At 45.2% G+C, this 19,744-nt stretch overlaps 1 protein-coding gene across 1 annotated transcript in view; it reads left to right on the top strand.

Annotated features, from left to right (window-relative positions):
- Positions 1 to 19,744, top strand: part of LRP1B (LDL receptor related protein 1B) — a 3,634,433-nt gene that overhangs the window by 3,440,470 nt on the left and 174,219 nt on the right. Inside the window, exon 83 of the mRNA XM_085647014.1 lies at positions 9,977 to 10,102. Within this exon, the coding sequence (XP_085503140.1) occupies positions 9,977 to 10,102 (126 nt within the window). The remainder of the gene's footprint in view (positions 1 to 9,976; positions 10,103 to 19,744) is intronic.

Below are 19,744 nucleotides of genomic sequence, written 5' to 3'. Positions count from 1 at the left end.
AGTCAGACAAACATTAGGGATGAAAGCTCCTTTTTTCCAATGCAGAAGGCGGGAGGACACCTGTACCTCTGACCTGGGTCCTGAACGCGGCTGGAACACCCTGAGAGAGATGCCATGGCAGATGGGGACAACTCCCGCACCACGCATTGCGCAAATGAACTATCCAACTTATCCACACCCCACACACAGAGGCCGCTGCCTGAGGTACCCCCGCATGGGATGCCCTTGACACTCACGGAAACAGCAACCCATTCTCCCCAAAGTTGCATACACATTTGAATCATTGCTCAGAGTTGTGGCATATCCTCCACACAACTGCCGCAGTTCAGAAGAGTGCCTGTTCCACGAGACGCACCAACGCAATGGCAGGCCATCCCGGGTACATGCACAACCCCCCTCACGTGGAACAGTACCGTGCACGTATGCTGCATTTACTGGGTGCACTGCCACTGGCAGTGGTGTGGATCAGTTACCGGCTGAGCTTCCGCCTTGCCTATGTCACCTGCTTCCAGCCCTGGTTCCACTGCCGAACATGCACATTCGAGTGTCCCATGGATTTCTGCCTTCCAACACAACCGTAGATGAATTGGACTATGACTTGTGTCTGCGCCCCCTGTTGGATCATGAAAAGGAGTGTAACCAAGACAGCCGTGCATGGGATGTCTTGAAATACTGCGTATGTATAGGCAGTTGTGCATGGGAGATTGCACAATTCCTCGTGTGCAGTGACCACATCGAGGCGTTCCCCTAGTGGGCTCTGTTGCAGATCGGTGAAATGACGTGGGCTGAGCACACCTGCCTGGACCAGTTAATGGATTGGCTCACCCTGGTGTTCCTTGAAAACAACAATGACGTACTGTTGGAACACATTGCACATGAAGCTGCACAGGCATTCATGGACGAGTAACTATGTTCCTGCAGCCACATCAGATTATCACCCACAGCACAGGTCCCAACAACTTGTTGCATCATGGGGAATGCTCACATATCCCACCACAACAGAGGACATGTCTGCCTTCATCAGGACTCTGGATGCATGTGCGTGGAACTACGCGTGTGTACACACACCTGTGCAAGGTGATGCAGGTCCATGGTCCGAGCAACACAGCATTATTTGGCAACATTACCAATTCAGACACACTGCTTGGGGGAAAGTACACACATGGCAATGTAGCACAACATGTGAACCTGTCGGACCCTTTTACCTGATCACTGTCAGCAGAGCAGAGAATCAGTGCACTCCGGTGGCAGAGCACTATGCAGATCCCATGGGCAGTGAGTCGTGCCCCCTCACACGGGGCAATCGGCAGACGCCAAACAACACATGACGCGTCCAGCATGGCAAGGTGGGCTGAGACCCTTGCCATCCATGATGATTGATGTCCATTTTTCCCTCACCATTTTCTGAACCTTGACATGTTTCCATGCTGCGTGTAAGTGTCTTAAGCATGTCCCTGCCTGTTGTGGCCGTTGCCTCGCCCGTACTGACACGAACATGCCAATAACGTCTATGCAACTCCACTGGTGTCTAACTGTGATGAATGTTGATTAGATTGTCCACTCGTGTGCCACAATGAGCATCGTCCCTACACAGGGAGGAACAGACTGACACATGTACAATGGGGGTGGCTCCCTTTTGCAAGCTCCACCTCTGTGAGCCAGACATTGTTTTTGGATAGTTGCTGGCCGACCTGTGCACTTACGTGACTTCAGCAATGTGAGTATGGTGCCCAAACTCAGACCATGTGGAGCAATGTTATGAATTGTAACAGGACGTGTCCAAACAGATGTCTGTGGGTAGGTATGCGACCTGAAGTTTGGTTGTCACATGTGATGTAGGACAGCACTTCTGGCCTGCTACCGATTTGGTCATTCCTACACACAGCCCTAATCAATACATGGACGTGTGCCTACATTGGGGGGTTGTGAGATTGTTGTTGATGTGCAATGGGGACACAGCTAGTACTCACCTTCAAAGTCATCCAATTGGCCATGTGTCTCAGGGATACACATGCGCATAGATGTCAGTTACCAGGGTGTACCTTCATGTGCAATCATTGTCCCTACATCCAGCCATACTTCCATACGTGAGTGAACATAGTCACGACACACCTGTGTGATTTAGAATGTTTTATTCACATTCAGGTGATTGATGGAGCTGGAGCTGTCCATGGCCATCCAAGCCCACATTACATGGAATCCCAGTGGTGGGCCAACCAGATTGGGGATTAAAAAGTGATTTGGAAGAGGGGGGAGTTCAGTCTGCAGCAGGAATGCTGTGTAATTGTCCAGCAGCGAAGATATGGAAGTCTGTGTCAGGTCCGAGTGAATGTCGCAGAATGTTCCGGGGGTCAGTGGGAGGTATTGTCCCAGGGGATGATGCATAGTTCAGAACCAGGCAGGGACAGGCCATATGGCGGTGACGGATGCTACTGCGTCCTTCCTCACACAGTAATTACCATCCCCATCTTACTCCCCTGATACGGGTCCTATGTCCGGTGTATGTGGCGGGGTAATGGCTGCATCACTGTGTGCCACTGACACATCAGAATACGAAGGTGATGGGGCTGCATCACTGTGTGCCACTGACACCTCAGGGGTCGGAGCTGTGTGTGTTGATGCTCCCACTGCAGTCATCTGGGACAGACTCAGTGACAGCAATGGCAAGATGATGAACTGCAGGGCATTGAAGTTCCCAGCTACCACTCGCTGGTGTCCAGCTGTGGCAGCCATACTTCCAGCCTGCATCTGCTCCATGGTCTCCATTGACCTCCGCATCTGTGCCAACTCTGTGCTGTCATCGCTGGTGCCTGTCTGACCAGACAGTTCTTGTATCCGATTAATGGCCCCAGCGAGGTCAGCCAAGGTCTGTGGTGGAGCATGGTGCGTACAGGGGGTGTCCGATAGGGACTGTATGTGGTCCCTGATGGAACTCAGACACTCACGTATGGCATCGAGTTTGGCTGCCACAAGCTCGAAACCCACCTGCAGCTGTTCAGCCAACTCCACCTTGCAACCCCACACACGCTTTTGGAATTCCAAGAATGGGTCGGGGGGTCATGGGAGAGAACCGTGGTGGTGTGTGTTTCCTGCTGTCTGGTCTGTGCAGGTGGTGGGGTCACCTCGAGGCAGCTGGCCTGCCCTGCTCCTGGGGATGGGGTGCAGAGGCCGCCCATTTCTGTTGGAGGGTGTCTTGACATATGTGCAGGTTGTCCTCTTCATCATCAATGATGAGAAGTGTGGTGTGCTCTGCAGGAGGTGTTGCTTGTCCCTCTGCAATGTAAAGGGGAGATGCAGGTTAACAGAGTTGCACATGTATGTTGAAGATATGCAGATGTTTACATTCAGACTGCAGGCCAATGTACATTGTGACTGTTTTGGTGGAGCTGGCTATTTGATGGCAGTCAGTGTGTTTTTCCACTACATGACGGATGTGTGGTAGTAGACATACATTATCATCACACAGTGTCAGGCAATGCCAGATTTGAGTGGACAGTAAATATGCACGAGTGGAACCTGTTGTGCGCTCTGTCCTGTGGTGTTGGTGTTGCACTTTGTACCACATTGCCGTCATTGCTGATGTTCTGTGATTGCTATGTGTGTGTGCTGCATTGTGGGGGAGTTGCCCCTGCAGCTCTGATTTCATGTACCCTTTTCCCTTTGAGGCGGGGTGCCTTTGAATTGTGTGCTTTTTGGGGGCTGAATTGTGTTTGACTTGGGTCATATGTGCTCTCAGAAAGATTTTGTGGCCTGGTGCATTGTTTGTCTGCTGCGTGTATTGTACGGCCTGGGTTGTGGGTGCACATGGATATGTCAGAGTGTGGCCTGCTCCTTCACGGAAGTGATCCGCACTGGGCCACCTCCATGTCGATTCGTGGGCCATGTCATGTTTTTTGGCTGCGGCCATGCTATCGGGCATGCAGTGTCACTTGCATAGTCAGTGTGGCTCACATAGCTGATGCTTTGCTGGATTCAGCACATGTGCATGGGTAGGTTGTGATATTGGTGATAGGGAGGGGGCCCCTTTGTGCACATTGTGGACGGGGGCCTACTTGGTGTTTCTATGTGTGCTGCAGTGTGCCAAAGCTATCAGGGACATGTTCCACGATCCTTGTCGGTGTGCAGTGTGCTACACTTAATGGTGCATGTGTGCCATTGTGCCCATCTCCCCCGTCCCCCCAGTCCCTGGTCGTTACTCACCCTGTTGGTGTTGGGTTAGGTCATATTGAGTTGTGTCCAGGGCCCCAAATCCTGCCACCGTCTCCACACTGCTCACTGTGGCCACCATTTCCTCCAGCTCATCCAGCTGTAGCAGGTCTCCCACCTCCAGTCGCCGTTGCTGCCTTCCTGCTGGCGGTGAGTATCTGTTTGGTTTGCCTTTTCACACCATGCCAGCGCATCTTGATCTCCTCCATGGACCTACTCGACACTCCGACTGCATTGACATTGGTGACGATGGCCTGCCATATTTCCGTTTGGGTTGCCAGTACTGCAGTGGAGGTGCCGAACAGTTGTTGAATGTGTTCTATCACCTCCGTGACGATGATCCGGTCTTCCTGCGGACTGAACCCCGTCTTCCTCTTCTCCTTGCCCTTCCCCGAACACGGGGTTCCATGCTGGTCCTCCGTGTGCCTTGTGGAGTTTGGCTTGTCCTCTGCACTAGGTCCGGGTGCATCTCTGGTGCTACGCAGTTTGAATTGGCTTTGGTGTTTTTTGTTTCTTTCTTTTATAGTGCATTTTCCTGCCTGTGGCTGTTTTTCACTAATTTTTGTACCGCGATTGGCCTCATCGCATGATTTTTTGTGTTTATGTTTCGCATTTTTGCGGCATGGCGTTGATTTTGACACTGACATTTGACGCGTTATCTGGTGACTATCGCATGCTACCGCCACGTTGTGAATACTTGGTTGGCACGGCGTAATTTTCCCGCGATAGGCTGCGATGTTGAGAGTTGCGTTAAGCTACTCTTACAGTAGTTATCACACATTCTTGTGAATATGCCCCTGGGTTTCTGAGTGCTTTGGTGCTGAGGTTGCCTGCAGCTGTGAGTTTGCCCACCGAACAGTATATAAATATATAGGGCATATTTATGAAATGCTTGCGCAGCCAAAGCATCACTTTTTCTCATAAATAAGGCCCTGGGTACATATTTAATAAAAGAAACAGCGTTTCACTTGGGTGAATAATAACTTTCAGATGTTAGTATGTTCTCTGTACAGCAGACAATGAACGAATAAGCACTCTGAATACCTGTGATTGCTGATTACCCTAATTTATTCAACATCTGCTTGAAAAATTCACAACGAAGGTAATCCATTAAAACAAAAGTAATACTAGTGGCAAGTTTTTAGCAAAACTGCAGGTCGCGCATTGAAAGACAATCTGTGTTGAATAGTGGGTAAAACAATTATTAAATGGAACAAAATATTTTCCAGAGAGCCCACCCGTTCCATAGATGAAAAGGTTAGAATTGATTTTTTCGGTTAAAAAGTTTATTTTTACTGAAATTCTGTTTGGGCCATAAATATTGGAATTTGGACGAGTCCTTCATCAGGGCAAATGTCTAGTAGATCAAGACAGAACCTGCCACCATTCTATTCATATAGAAAAGAGCACATAAAACAAGCCATAAGAGCTCAATAGATTTGACTATGTGTACATTAACTATCAGGAAGGCCTTCAATGCTCTATATATGGTAGGCTTAATTAGATTAGTATGTGTTTTGAGAAAATCATCAACATGCCGCAAAAACACGCCTTCCAACCCAAATACAAAGCAAGCATGTTATCCAAGTTCCTTAACAAATACCAGTGGCTATGAGAACCTTCGTAAATAACAACTGGAAGTTTACTCAAAATGAGATGCATATCATTAGGCATCAGTTCCCATTCTAAATGTGAGCGAAGATAGACAGGCATATACATAATGAGGGGCGGGGATGGGCAGGGTGGGAGGTAGTAAAATTCAGCAAATGGACGATTTCAGGTAAGTAACGGAAAAAATAAATAAAACAAATTTTGTTGCGCGCGCTGCATCGCATTTGGCGATGCCGCGCGTGCAACTAAATTCGTTTTTTTCCGTTACTTACCTGAAATCGTCCATTTGCCGAATTTTACAACCTCCCACCCTGCCTCTCCCCCACCCCACGTCACCGCCCGGTGGCACGCCCTATACGGGCCGTGGCTGGTCATAGCTCAGCAACTTGCCTAGCTCCGTTGCTTTATGCAAATGTTTACAAAATCTGCCCCACAGTGTTTGTAAAGCATGGGTAGATGATTCCAGCTCATATCCACAGGACACAAATGGGATTTAGGAAGCATCAAGAATCCTATTTAACATCCCTCTGGGTATTGTGGATTACCACTTGTTACTGGAAATTTTAGGCCTGATTTACAAAGGTAAAATGAAACATTTTTGTAAGTTTATGATTGTTTGCTTTTCACAGGGGAATTTTACCCCTAGAATCTTGACTGCGGAGTTTCCGCACAAAAAAAGGTGGGACTGTCAAATCTTTTTAGGTGTGCCTTTAATTGTGTTTGCTCATTGTTTTGGGAGTAACTTGTTCCAATTTCTCCTTTTTCGTCCATTTGTAATACGTTTTAGCGATCATACAAGGATCTCTATTGTGCCCAATATATGTTGTTGTATAAATAGCTAGTCTAATGTCAATATTTTATAATTTTTATGAGATGGCATGTCCTAATTAATGAAAAAGTGTTTCTTTTACTTGTGGCACGCAGTCCCCCTTCATTCTTCAAACATACCTGCTGACTATCCTGAAGGAAGTTTATATAGCTGCCAGCTGACCATGACTAAATGACACCGAATAAATGTCAGCTATTCAAGAAAGGGTTCTCATGACTGCTAATGCTTGCTTCCCCTCATCCCTGAAGACCCAAAACCAAATAAACCCCAGTTAGATAACCATAGCATAACCCAAGATCAAAGGATGACCTGCCGGATCCAGGTAAGGCCAGCAAGGTGTTAATAGTCAGATCCATGGTGAATTCCTTTATAGAATATGCCCATGGCCACTGGATTTATATGGTTCTGTGGCCATGGCTTTTCTGCATAATTAGGGATTTGCTGCATTTGCCACATAGGATTAGAATTAAGATTAAGGTTTATAGAGCGCTCGAATGCCGAGGCGTCTTGGCGCTAAGTGAGAAAAGAGAGGGAAAGCAAACCGCTATACCAGCCGTTTTATGCCTGGTGGAACAGCCACGTTTTTATCAACTTCCTGATAATACATCATATGCTACAAAATCAGCAGATTTTAACGGGAAAAAAACTAATCAAGCGTAAACCGATCACATATTACTAAAAATGTGTCCATTTGTGTTTGGATGCAGTGGAAGGCTTCGCAAAGGTTAACTGGTCATCTTTCAGTTGCTTATTTCTGTATTTGGTTGTTAAACTATTACTAATGAGAATAAATATTTGCACATACAGTATTCCCAAGTGTTGAGACTACAAAATAATGATGTCATATTATTTAAAAAATTGACTGTATTATGCCACATATTTTGGCCTTTTAGCAGCATAATTAGTCAACCCTGCCACATAACTTGGTGCGTTCCTGCTGCATAATTCCAGGGGCTTCCACTGATGACAAATGTAGCAGCCTGGGACATTACTGCTGTTGGAGTGCTTACATGGGAGGCTCCACTTACAATCACAGGGATCCCAGGTGAAAAACTCAGGTGTATGATTTTAGATTTTGTTTACTTTAAGAATATTATCTTGACATAGTTTGTGTTAAAAAAAAGAATATTATCTTGACACTGTGTAGGTGCTGATTCCAACTGGGTTGTTATATTCTAATTCCTGTGCAAACCCCGGTTTGCGCAGAGATTTGAAGTATGAGTTATGTGGCTGTAACCTATCCCCCTCAATCTCCCCTGAGTAATTTCAGCCTTTGGAGTGTAGGAATTTGTCTACAAAAGACAGGTCACAAACCAGTCCGTTTTTTATGTAATCTGACTGATTTGCAGCCTGCTCATCATTTTGCAGTGCAGCTGAAGCAACACTCACAGGATGCGCCTTCAAAGGAGATGGCAGTATTGTCTTCCTCATTAAAATGCACGAAGCAGGAAGTATTTTGTAATCCCTTGAAAATGTCTGTTGATCCAGGAAGAGAGGCCTATGAGGGACAGCAGACCTCCATTCCTTCATTTACATTTGTATGTTCCCTGCATGCCTTTAAGGCATAATGGACTGCCTTAAAAACGTAGGTATGCATGGAATAGCATCGCTGTCACCACAATTTACAATTCATAACTTAAGAGAGGGAAACTGGCCCAAGGATACAGGTTCCTGTTTGAAAATTGGTTACCACCCTATGTTGGGTGTTAGCACAATGCGAAAGTTTTGTGACTGCATTTGCGTTTTTAAATCCTTGATACATATTATGGATGACATTGAGGAGTGGGACATCCTTTTCTCAGTCACGGCGTTTTGGGACATGGAAAGTGCCTCAAAGATATTTGTGAATCACAAAGTCTTATGTGTAGCGCCTTTTGTACATTGAGACGTGTGGTTTTAAGGACATAAAAGATGTCAAATTGCAAATCCGAGGCTTTGGAATCACAAATGAACTTTGTACATCAAAGATATGGTTTACTGTATTGCAGTGACATAGCAAGGAGGGGGAGGAGGGCAGTCACCCCCCCACCCCCCCCCGTCACAAGTTTTGGGGGCGGCGGCCTCCACACACCAGCTCTTTCATGCGGCAGCCAAAACGGAAACCGCCAGCACCCCTCCTCCACCCCGCTCTTTAACATGGCCGCCGCAGGTGGCAAAAGCAGTGGCTGCAAGAGCTAGCTACGCCACTGCTGTATTGTTGTAGGATTGAGAGCGTTTCTTCCTTCTTTTTCGTGCTTTCTGGCTCTTCTTAGCTCTCTTTCTTGCTGTGGTTCCTCTCCACTCCCTCCATGTCTTCACACTTTATCCCCCCTTCCCCTTGGTCTAATTCATTAAATACATTCACTCGATCTCCTGCCCTTTTGATAACTTTGTAAGAAAACGCCACATTTTTAAGCCTAAACCTCACATATAATGCGAACCTAGCACTTTCTAACAATTCCCTTCTTTTAGCCTTACTTCATTTGTATCTGAGGGGTTATTTTTATCATTTTTTAAAGGCCTCGTGGCTCAAATGTGAACTCAAATACAGGTGTCGAATTCAACAAATATATTAATCAAGTGTAATCAGAGGCGCAACTAGATAGTAGCAGCTCTTGGTGGGAGTGCTGCGGGGCAGGGGAGGAGCAGGGTGGGGGCTAGTAAACTATGGCACACGGCCTAATGGAGGTAAGTAAACAAATAAATAAATAATGAAATTCGTTTTATTTATTTATTTGTTTACTTACCTCTGTTCGGCCGTATGCCGTAGTTTACTACCCCCCAACCTGCTCCTCCCCCACCCCGCCCCACTGCAGCACTCCCACCAGGAGCCGCTACTGCAACTGGCACCAAATTTCGGGAGGGGGGGGGGCTAAGAAAAAAGTTCGAGGGGAGGGTAATTCTACCAGCAATAGGCAGAGTGGAGATGCAGGGGCTGTTCGCAGGGGTGAAAAACAACAAAGCCTCATTAACAAGCAAATGGTCTTTTAAAGACCTGTGAAGTACTCGGGAAGCCCAGGAATCTGTGTCAGCCCCGGGCTGCCACACACGAAGGGGGGAGGGGCTGGGCAGCTGAAGCCCTTTGAGCCCAATGAGCATTGCGTGCCTGCATGTAATGTCTTTAGATAGCAAACATGGCTATACATCAAGAATAGTGATAGTTTTGAAAAATACATGTTAGCGTTTTAAAATGCTTTAACATAATTTTCCATATAAAGATAGGGTATTTTGACGCATTGTCAAACGTTATTTTCACTTATCTCTCTCTCTTCTCAGAAAGTAATAACGCAAAAAACATATTGGCTTCAAGTGTTGCATTATTGCTTGTATTTTCTTTTCTTTCTTAAACAGTATCCAACCCTTGCCGGGATATCAAGTGCGAATTCATCTGTCTTCTGAATCCGGCTGGTGCAATATGTGCGTGTCCAGAAGGAAAATCATTAATAAATGACAGCTGCAGTGACTCTGTCCTCGCAGGTTTGTGTGCTGTATTTGTTTGTTTCAACAGCAATTACCTCTTGGTACATTCAACCGTATGCCGTCTATCCTCTGCATTACTTGGCAAAAACTGTGTCCCTAACACACTTATCTTGATTCCTCAAAACCAACAACACCTATAGTGACTGTTAGCAAATTAGTTGCGCGGCCAATCAGAGTCCAAGCAGCTCCAGAGCTTTTACTGGTTTATTACGCACATCACATAGAAGTAAAATGCACTCACACAAACATCCCTGGTATATATGGCAGTAAGAAAAAAGGGATTATTTATTCCTGATTATAAACAATATTCTCTTCCACAAGTTCATGTATCTGTTTCAAAGCACCTATTTTTATTTGAACTAAAAACAAACACAGACACATACCAGTTATGGTTAGAGCTATATATCACTTGCACCCCCGAAATGCTCTGCTTATGACCTCACGTATGACATCCTCAGGATATGTCTATGACATCATGTATGACATCAGTGATGACATCTTAAATGACTGATCACTCTAATACTTGAATACTTGCCAGGAAGGACCTGAGGTGGCTAAACTTTTTTAGGGAGGTTTTGCACCAGTGTGTCAACAATACATGTTGTGACGAAAATGTATAAATGCAACATATTTAAACATCTAATCAGCAAAAATGATGTATGCTGGCAACACCTTTCAATCTGGGTATATATCCTTACTATATCAGGTATCACGCCCGTTCACTTGATTGTCATTCTGGCATATCCGCACACTTTATTTTTGTTGATTAGACATTTAAACATATTTTTATATATATATATATATATATATTACCTACTGGCGGTCGCCAGTAGGTAGTTATAGTTAGGACCCTGTTTCCATAGGAAATCCGCAACATTCTATTTGGAATAACTTTGGCGCCGGTCGACGAATCCTCGCGAAATTTTCAAAATAGGTGGGGCGCTACGCTCCGCTCCTACCCTGAAAGTCTCGGGGGGATTCGTCAAGCAGGGGCCGAGAAAAAAGGGGGGTCCCAAAACGCGTTTTCCCCATGCATTTTTCCATAGGACCTTTAGACACAGCTACAGCCCGAACGGCTGAACAGAATTACTTGAAATTTGGCAGAGAGGTAGCCATAAGGTCAAGGAAGTGCCTTTTGCAGGTCTGGTGTAAATCCGTTCAGTATTTCCTGAGAAAATAGCATTTAAAAGCATATATATATGTGGGCGGAGCCTAACCACACATCTCATCCTGAGATCTGATTGGCTGTCAGCACTTCATCCAAGAAGTGTTGGCAGCCATCTTGGGACCAATATACATGATAGCACCTCATTAAAAAGCATTGCAGTTAATAGAAGGTTTTAAGACTTTAGTTACATTATAAATCATTTGTTGATGGTACCATACTCATTTTAGGAATTGTGGTATGTTCTAAGGTGATTTCACCATGTGAAAAAGCCTTCTGCTGGGATATCATGATTGAGAGAAAAATATTTTCTCATGCTTTTACCACAGAGGTTTGGAAGGTGATCTATAGGCTAAACTGAGAGCTTATTTTCTGTAAATTCACATTATCTTTCTCAGTCATGTGAGAATGAAGTCTGACATTCTCAGTAAAACATGTACATCCAACAAGGGCAGAGACTGTCAGTTGATTCCTTTGTGTTCTACTGCAGCTTCCCAGAGTGTTCCAAAGAACTACTAGAGCGCTAACAGTCCTACTTATGATAAACGTATGGCACACCTGAAGCCATCTTGCTTGGATTAAACATTTAATTTAAAAAGGAACAAAATGAGGGGGTTCATTTTTCCATAAAAAGTATGATTAGTGCTGCAGAAAGAAAAATTAGGGCACATTTTGAGTGACTTCTCAAATCCTCTTCTATTTCATTAAAAAATTCTGACATGCAGACTGAAACATGCACTTTCAATACCAGCAGCAGTTTTCCCTGGTGAGCAGTAGCTTTACTACAGTGATCTAATGAGCAAAAAGAGTGCTAACATTCTGAATTTATGGCAAATGTGTGACACATCTGAATGCCTTCTTGATGGAATCAAAGTAAAAAACTGAAAGTATTTCCTACTGAGGAGACTGCAGTAAATGAGGAAATTAGGAAACTTCATAACAAATAAGTCTCCCAAGATGGCCACCAGAGACAAAAGAGCCCAAATGTAGCCCAAATATCACCCAGATGTAGCCCAAGTATAGCCCAATGACAGAATGTCCCAGAATGTTCTTAAAAACAACTAGAGCGCTTACTGTCTTAATTATGACAAAAGTAAGGCACACCTGAAGCCATCTTGATTGGAATAAACTGGTAACACTTAAAACATTTAATTTAAAAAGGAACACAATGAGGAGGTTCATTTTGCCATAGAAATTATGATTAATGCTGAAGAAAGAAAATGAGGGCACATTTTGAGTGACTTCTCAAATCCTCTTCTATTTCATTAAAAAATTCTGACATGCAGACTGAAACATGCACTTTTAATACCAGGAGCAGACTTCCATGGTGCAGTAGTTTTACTACAGTGATCTAATGAGCAACTAGAGTGCTAACATTCAGAATTTATGGCAAATGTGTGACATATCTGAATACCTTCATGATGGAATCAAAGTAAAAAACTGAAAGCATTTCCTACTGAGGAGACTGCAGTACATGAGGAAATTAGGAAACTTCATAACAAATAAATCTCCCAAGATGGCCACCGGAGACAAAAGAGCCCAAATGTAGCCCAAAATCACCCAGATGTAGCCCAAATATAGCCCAATGACAGAAGTGTGCAAAACACTTATTATTTTGTGTTTTTGCAGTGTTATATAGTGCAGACTTGTCAGGTATTGGAGTGCTTTACATGAGCATTGGTTACATCACACAAGAACAAATTCATTTTGGTTGTAGACATGGGGAGACTAAGTGATTTGACCAGAATCACAGAATGTCGAGCTGAAGCAGAAACTTCAACCTAGTTCCCCAGTTGCAAAGTCTGCAGTTCTGGAAGTAACACCACATCCTCTCCCCTAAGTGCAACATTTAATCAAGTGGTCAACTGGATAAAAAAACATAAAGATAACAAATAATTTAAAAGTGCTTTGTCGCTATTTGAAAACTCAGAAAATATGTCCTTATTTTAGTCTTTTAGAGCACTAACCATAATTTTGATGCCAATAAGACCCTCTCATATATGTAATTTCTAAAGGAAATGCGCTAGGTATTACAGTTTTGATTACATCAAGATGATGTCAGGCGTTCCACACTTTTGTAATAAATATAGAATGTTAGCAATCTAGTTGTTCATTAGGATACTGTTGAGAGGCAGAGGCCAGGGGCACGGACTCTGAAAATTGAAGGCAGGTAGGAGGGTGCAAAGGCAACAATTTAACCACACTGAGCAGGCAGGAAGGGCCGTGGAAGCACAACAGACTATGGAGGGCAGTGGAAAGGGGGGCAGGGGCAACAAACCAACAATACAGGACTTGCAAGAGAGGCTGTTGGAGGGAAGATCTATTACGGGTCAAGGAAGCTAGGGGCGGTCCCCAGATCCCCGGGAGCCACCACAGAACTGAGCAGGAGAGTGAGTCAGGGACAAAAGGGGCACCTTAATTTGAGCCGGGGTGCCTAGGAACGCTTGCTCCAAAAATGAAGAAAACAGACATATGAGACATGGAATTGGAGGCAGAATACAATGGCAGTTTAATGAGAAGATGCAACTTCAAAGAAACCGCAGAATAGAGACATAAAGTACAAAATACAGAATCCAGATAATCATACAGCTGTCATAATATTCTCTGTATCTCAATTAATGTACTGACAGAGAGAGAGAGAAAACACATCTATAAATGCATCATGAGAAACAAGTTACACCAAGGAAAATGTTACCTAGGAACACTCACGTTTACTCTTAGAGCAAGCATTCCTGCAATTACAATACAAAATCTTTTAAATGCAAAAGTAAAGAGAACAATGGTTAAACATAACATGACATTTCACATAGGTAAAATAGAATAAGATACTTCAAGCAAAGCAGAGCAAGACATTTTAAGCAAAGGAAGACAAGAGCTCCCAGCTCTTGGGGAAAACCTGCACTGCCTGTTAACCTACATACAGACGGCGAGGTAGTCCGTCGATATCTGTGGGTGCTCCCTTTTTATATCATTTTGTGGGCTCCTTTGCACGCTACATCTACCTACGTATGCTACCCAAAAGCTTCGTCTGCAGATTTTACCAGACATTTCGTCATTTACCCACTTAATGCTGACAATGGACTGGGTGAAAAGGTCAGTCTCTCAGGCCAATCGCTTATCGTAAGTTCCATAGAGCAAGCAGAAAATAATGGGTATTGTACGGGAATTCAATATATTCATGTATAAAATCTCCTCAGTTCTCCTAACTTGACGCTCTGCGGTTGCCACTTCCTTAAAAGCGGGAAACCTGCCCAGGAAGCAAGTACCAGTCCAGGATGCAGCCTACTGTATGTCGACAGCTTCAGGGGGATGTTGAACTTTGATACCGAGCACGGAGCACTCGGGTAGGGTGGGGGCTACTAGTTTGGATCAGAAGGCCTGCTATACACTAAAATTGCAGAGCTATGGTCAATTTAACAAAGAGGCCTACATATTGAACAGAAGGGCCTACACAGGGGTTTTATGCTGGCTGAATGGTAAGGATGTCTCAGGATAATTATATAGCAACACAGGACCCGCTGGTCAATTTAATACGGCCTACAAAATGCAGCTGGCAGGGCAAGGACAAGGGTCTCATACTTCAGGTGTGGACAGAACGGGCCAGGGGGCCCCTGTGATACAAAATCTACCCTCCTTCAAGGCTGTGGCAATGTAATAGACCATTGTGGGCAGAAGGAAGAGGCAATGGTAGTACAACCATACATGCCAACAGACCCGATTCAGCCAGGAAACGTCCAATGTTTTTAAGCTCAAATGGGCTTTATTTGATCTGTCTCCAGTCTACAATATCCTCTTTTTCAATGTAACTCAAAGGGGAAAATCAATACCCCAGTTTGTTTTCAAAATCTCCCTCTTACCAAGTTCAAAATGTTCGCAAGTATGGTACATTGGATCATGGAAGGAAATGGGATAGGGTCATGGACTTGGATAACAGAGGACAGGAGGGACATGGAGAGGTGCACCAAACTGACCCTGCAGGGCAGGCATCAGGGTTTGCAGCAGCACAATACACCACACAGGGCATGCAGGACGGGAGTGCAGCACAACAATCCATAGAAAGCAAGAGGGAGGGGACAGGACCATGCAAATGGACAACAGAGAACAGAGGGGCAAGAGGCAATGGTAGCTAGCTGACCATAATGGACAGACAGGAGAGAAAGCTGCAGTATAACAGACCATAAAGGGCAGGAGGGACGGATCAGGGGCATTACAATGGAACAGACAAGCCAGGAGGGAGGGAGTAGGGCTGGGGGCAAGGGGGCAGGGCAGGAGCAGCAAGATAGCCATGGAGGTCAGGCAGGATGGGCACTAGAAGCAAGACACACCATGAAGAGCAACAGTGAGACTGTGATGGCATACACACAGACCATGGAGGGAAGGTGGGAGGGGGTCAGGGGCAGCTAACTGACCACACAGGGAAGGTGGGAGGGGCCATGGCAGCACAGAAGACCATGCATGGCAAGTGGGAGGGTTAGTGGCAGCACAATGGCTATGATGGGCAAGAAGGAGGGTGGAGGGGCATGCACAAAGGACGATGGAGGATAGAAGGAAGGGTCAGGACCTGTGCACAGACAAGAAAGTTCAGGGGAAGGGACCTCACAACAGACCACACGGGGCAGGCAGGAGGAGCAGTTGCAGCACAACAGACCAGGGAGGGCAGAAGGGTGTGGCAGTACAATGGACCATGTAGGACAGGAGGAAGAGGATAGGGGCATGGCATGTGGACAGGCAGGGTGGAGGTGGCAGGGACAGGTTACAGTCATCTGACAATGCTAGGCAGGTGGGAGGGGAGTGGCAGCTCAACAGAACACTCAGAGTAGATAGGAGTGGCAGGTCCATGGGACATGGTGGGCAAAAAGGATGGAGCAGGGGCATGCACAAAGACATCGGAGGGCAGGGGGAAGGAGAATAGGGGCAGCAAGCTAAGCACAGAGTTTAAGCAGGAGGTCAATGATGGGGCATAGAATTGGGCAATGGAGGGCAGGAGGAGTGGACTGGAACATCATACTAAATTGAGGGCAGTGGCAGCACATCAGACCATGCATGGCAGGAGGGAGGAGGCTAGTCCATGGATTCACACAACAGAGGATAGGGAGGAAGGGGATGGGGCAGCAAGCTAACTGTTCAGAGAAGGCGGGTATTAGGAACGTTATTGTTTTTAAAACATTGTGTCTGTGCGAACTACTTAAAATATGAACAAGTATGCAGCATAATCTCACTTTTATTCAGGAAGAAGAGGACGTTTGTGACTGTGACTCCGGGCTCACTTGGCAGAAACACCCCCTGACCCTCCACCCCCTATCGCAAAATGTAATGCCCGTGAAAAGGGTAGGTGAACACAGTGTTATATAGAACATAGTCCTGAGAGCACGATTGAAAATGAAAACTAGATATAGTGTATGGTATAAACTATGCACCAAAAAGTGTGATATAAGATGAACCGGGCGTGAAAAATAATATGCAATACATTGTGCGCAATGACAGATTCATTGGAGAGCGCGAGATAGCACAGGCACTAGCGCGTGCTATGCGATATGCGCCTTGGAGTGTAATATGCACAGGGCAGTGTTGTGTAACCTAACTAGTCTCTAAAGTTGTAATATAAAATATGTGCTGGGGAGTGTAACGTTGCATATGCACTGTGACAAAGATATGGATCCCAGATTGTAATATGTATGGCATAGCACTGTGCGTTATAACATAGGCATCGAGAAAGGCACGTTAGATGGGGCAATATAACCCGTGCGAAGACAAGTGTGGCATGACATATTCACGGGGTGGTGTTACAGTGCACATGGGCTAGAGAGTGTCATAGCATATGCACTAGCTAGTGGAATACAACACAGAGGTGTGTGGCACTCGGCAGGCAATGGTGGGTGTAACACAGCATTGGGCTCTGTCAGGAGCACGCTGTGACTCTCAAGTGATGTTTGTCCCCTTTCCAGAGAGTAAAATAAAAAGTATTACACATCCGGCAGTGGATGTGTGTTTTATTAACCGTGAGGGGGGTTTCTTGCATAGTTTTGGTCGAATTTTTGTCGAATCCCCTTTGAATGGCTTGATGTGCATGTGTATTAAATGTGCCCGTCAATAGCTACCCATGTTTGTATAAATAAACGACAAGGGTGTCTACCAGGATTAGGCACGGTAGGGCATCAGACATGTCAGAGCTTCACTAGTGGTGTAAATACATTCCACGTGGATTCATTGCATGCATAGTCGCCTTTTAATGAATATCACGCAAATCGTCATGGTGATAGGTACGTACGGTTTGTCCAGCATGTCCTAGGTGTGTCTATAAATATATATTTTTTAAAAATAATAAAAAACAGTGGCCGGCCCTGGGGATTGGGGTCAAAAAAATATAATTAGGAGACTGGCCCTGGGGGATGGGGTCATCAGGGCCAATAAATTAGAATAAGAAGGGGAACCAAACAGCCCCCCTTCTTAAAAAACTAAAATAAATAAAAGACTGGCATCATGCCGGAGGCCATGCCCCCTCCGTGCAGCACTCTGCAAACGCGCCCCCAACAGGCATCTCCAGTATGCGCCAGGGAGCTGCGCTGCAGCCAGGTGTTCTGAGGCCAAGCCCCTTTTTACACCTCTCTGCAATGCAGCTCTGTGGCGCTTACTGGAGGTACCTAGTGGTCTAGTTTGACCCTAGGGACCCTTAGGATTCAGGGGGACTTAATCTCTCAACTTAGAACAGCCACAGGGCGCGTTTACACAGTGGTGAAGGGAGGGGACGGGGCCTGAGGTGACGTGTGCAAACACGCACTATGGCACGTTTTAAATTGGGGATATAATTTCCCTTCAATACTGAGGGCCCCTGGGGGCTAACTAGCCCACCAAGTGCTTCCAGTAAGCGCCACTGAGCTGCATTGCAGAGAGGTGGTCCAGGCCGTGCCACTTTTTACACCTCTCTGCAACGCAGCTCTGTGGCACTTACTGGAGGTACCTAGTGGGCTAGTTGGACCCTAGGGACCCTCAGGATTCAAATGAACTTAATCTCCCAACTAAAAATGGACACAGGGCGTGTTTACACAGTGGTGAAGGGAGGGGACGGGGCCTGAGTTAACGTGTGCAAAAACGCCCTGTGGCCTGTTTTAAGAGGTAGTTTTAATCCCCATGCCCTATTATACACTAGGGGCTTACAGAGGAGGTCATGCTAATCACAGGGGGACCCCAACGCATAATGTTCCCTAGTGTATGTAGGTGTTTTCACTGTATTCTAAGTGTCTTTTAACATAGCACTGGCTCTAGGACTGGTTAGTCAGACTCAGTTACCACCAGTATCCGTCTGAAAAAGTTGAGGGTACAGGATGATTTTGCAACAAGGCTTCTTTCTGCTCTTCTTTTTGTTCTTTCTGCACGTTATCCTTCTTCCTGCACTTATCTTCGTATTTGAGGACTTCTGTTGCTTCTTTCTGCACTTCTTTTGTTTCTTTCTGTGCATTTTTTCTTCTTTCTTCACATGTCCTATCTCTGTAGGCATAGTTAGAAATTAGCATTTAAAAAACCTTTGAAATTCACAGAAAAAAACATAGGTTTCAGGCACGTTATAGTTAGGAATTAGCATTTAAAAAACCTCAGAAATTCACTGAAAAAACCATAGGTTTCAGGGGTGTTATAGTTAGCTGGACTTTTCACTTGTACAAAACCATTGAAATTCCCCCGTTATAGTTAGTTCAGCTAACTATAACTCGCGCGCCCGCAATGCACTGCTGATGACGTCACATATTACATCACTCATGACATGGTCAGTGACATCACTCATGACATCACTGATGACATCTCAAATGCAGTGCATTGCGGGCGCGCGAGTTATAGTTAGCTGAACTAACTATAACGGGGGAATTTCAATGGTTTTGTACAAGTGAAAAGTCCAGCTAACTATAACACCCCTGAAACCTATGGTTTTTTCAGTGAATTTCTGAGGTTTTTTAAATGCTAATTCCTAACTATAACGTGCCTGAAACCTATGTTTTTTTCTGTGAATATACATATACATATATACATACATATATACACATATATATATACATATATACATACATATTACCTACTGGCGGTCGCCAGTAGGTAGTTATAGTTAGGACCACGTTTCCATAGGAAATCCGCAACATTCTATTTTGAATAACTTTGGCGCCGGTTGACGAATCCTCGCGAATTTTTCAAAATAGGTGGGGCGCTACGCTCCGCTCCTACCCTGAAAGTCTCGGGGGATTCGTCAAGCGGGGGCTGAGATAAAAGGGGGGTCCCAAAACGTGTTTTTCCCATGCATTTTTCCATAGGACCTTTAGACACAGCTACAGCCCGAACGGCTGAACAGAATTACTTGAAATTTGGCAGAGAGGTAGTCCTCAGGTCAAGGAAGTGCCTTTTGTAGGTTTGGTGTAAATCTGTTCGATAGATTCTGAGAAAATAGCCTTTAAATCAATATATATATCTGAGCCAGCGTACGGTGCGCTTAC

The sequence above is a fragment of the Triturus cristatus genome, chromosome 3_2 (assembly GCF_964204655.1).
Source record: "Triturus cristatus chromosome 3_2, aTriCri1.1, whole genome shotgun sequence".
NCBI classification, from domain to species: domain Eukaryota; kingdom Metazoa; phylum Chordata; class Amphibia; order Caudata; family Salamandridae; genus Triturus; species Triturus cristatus.
Note: the sequence above shows the minus strand (reverse complement) of the source record. Positions and strands in the feature narration are given on the sequence as shown.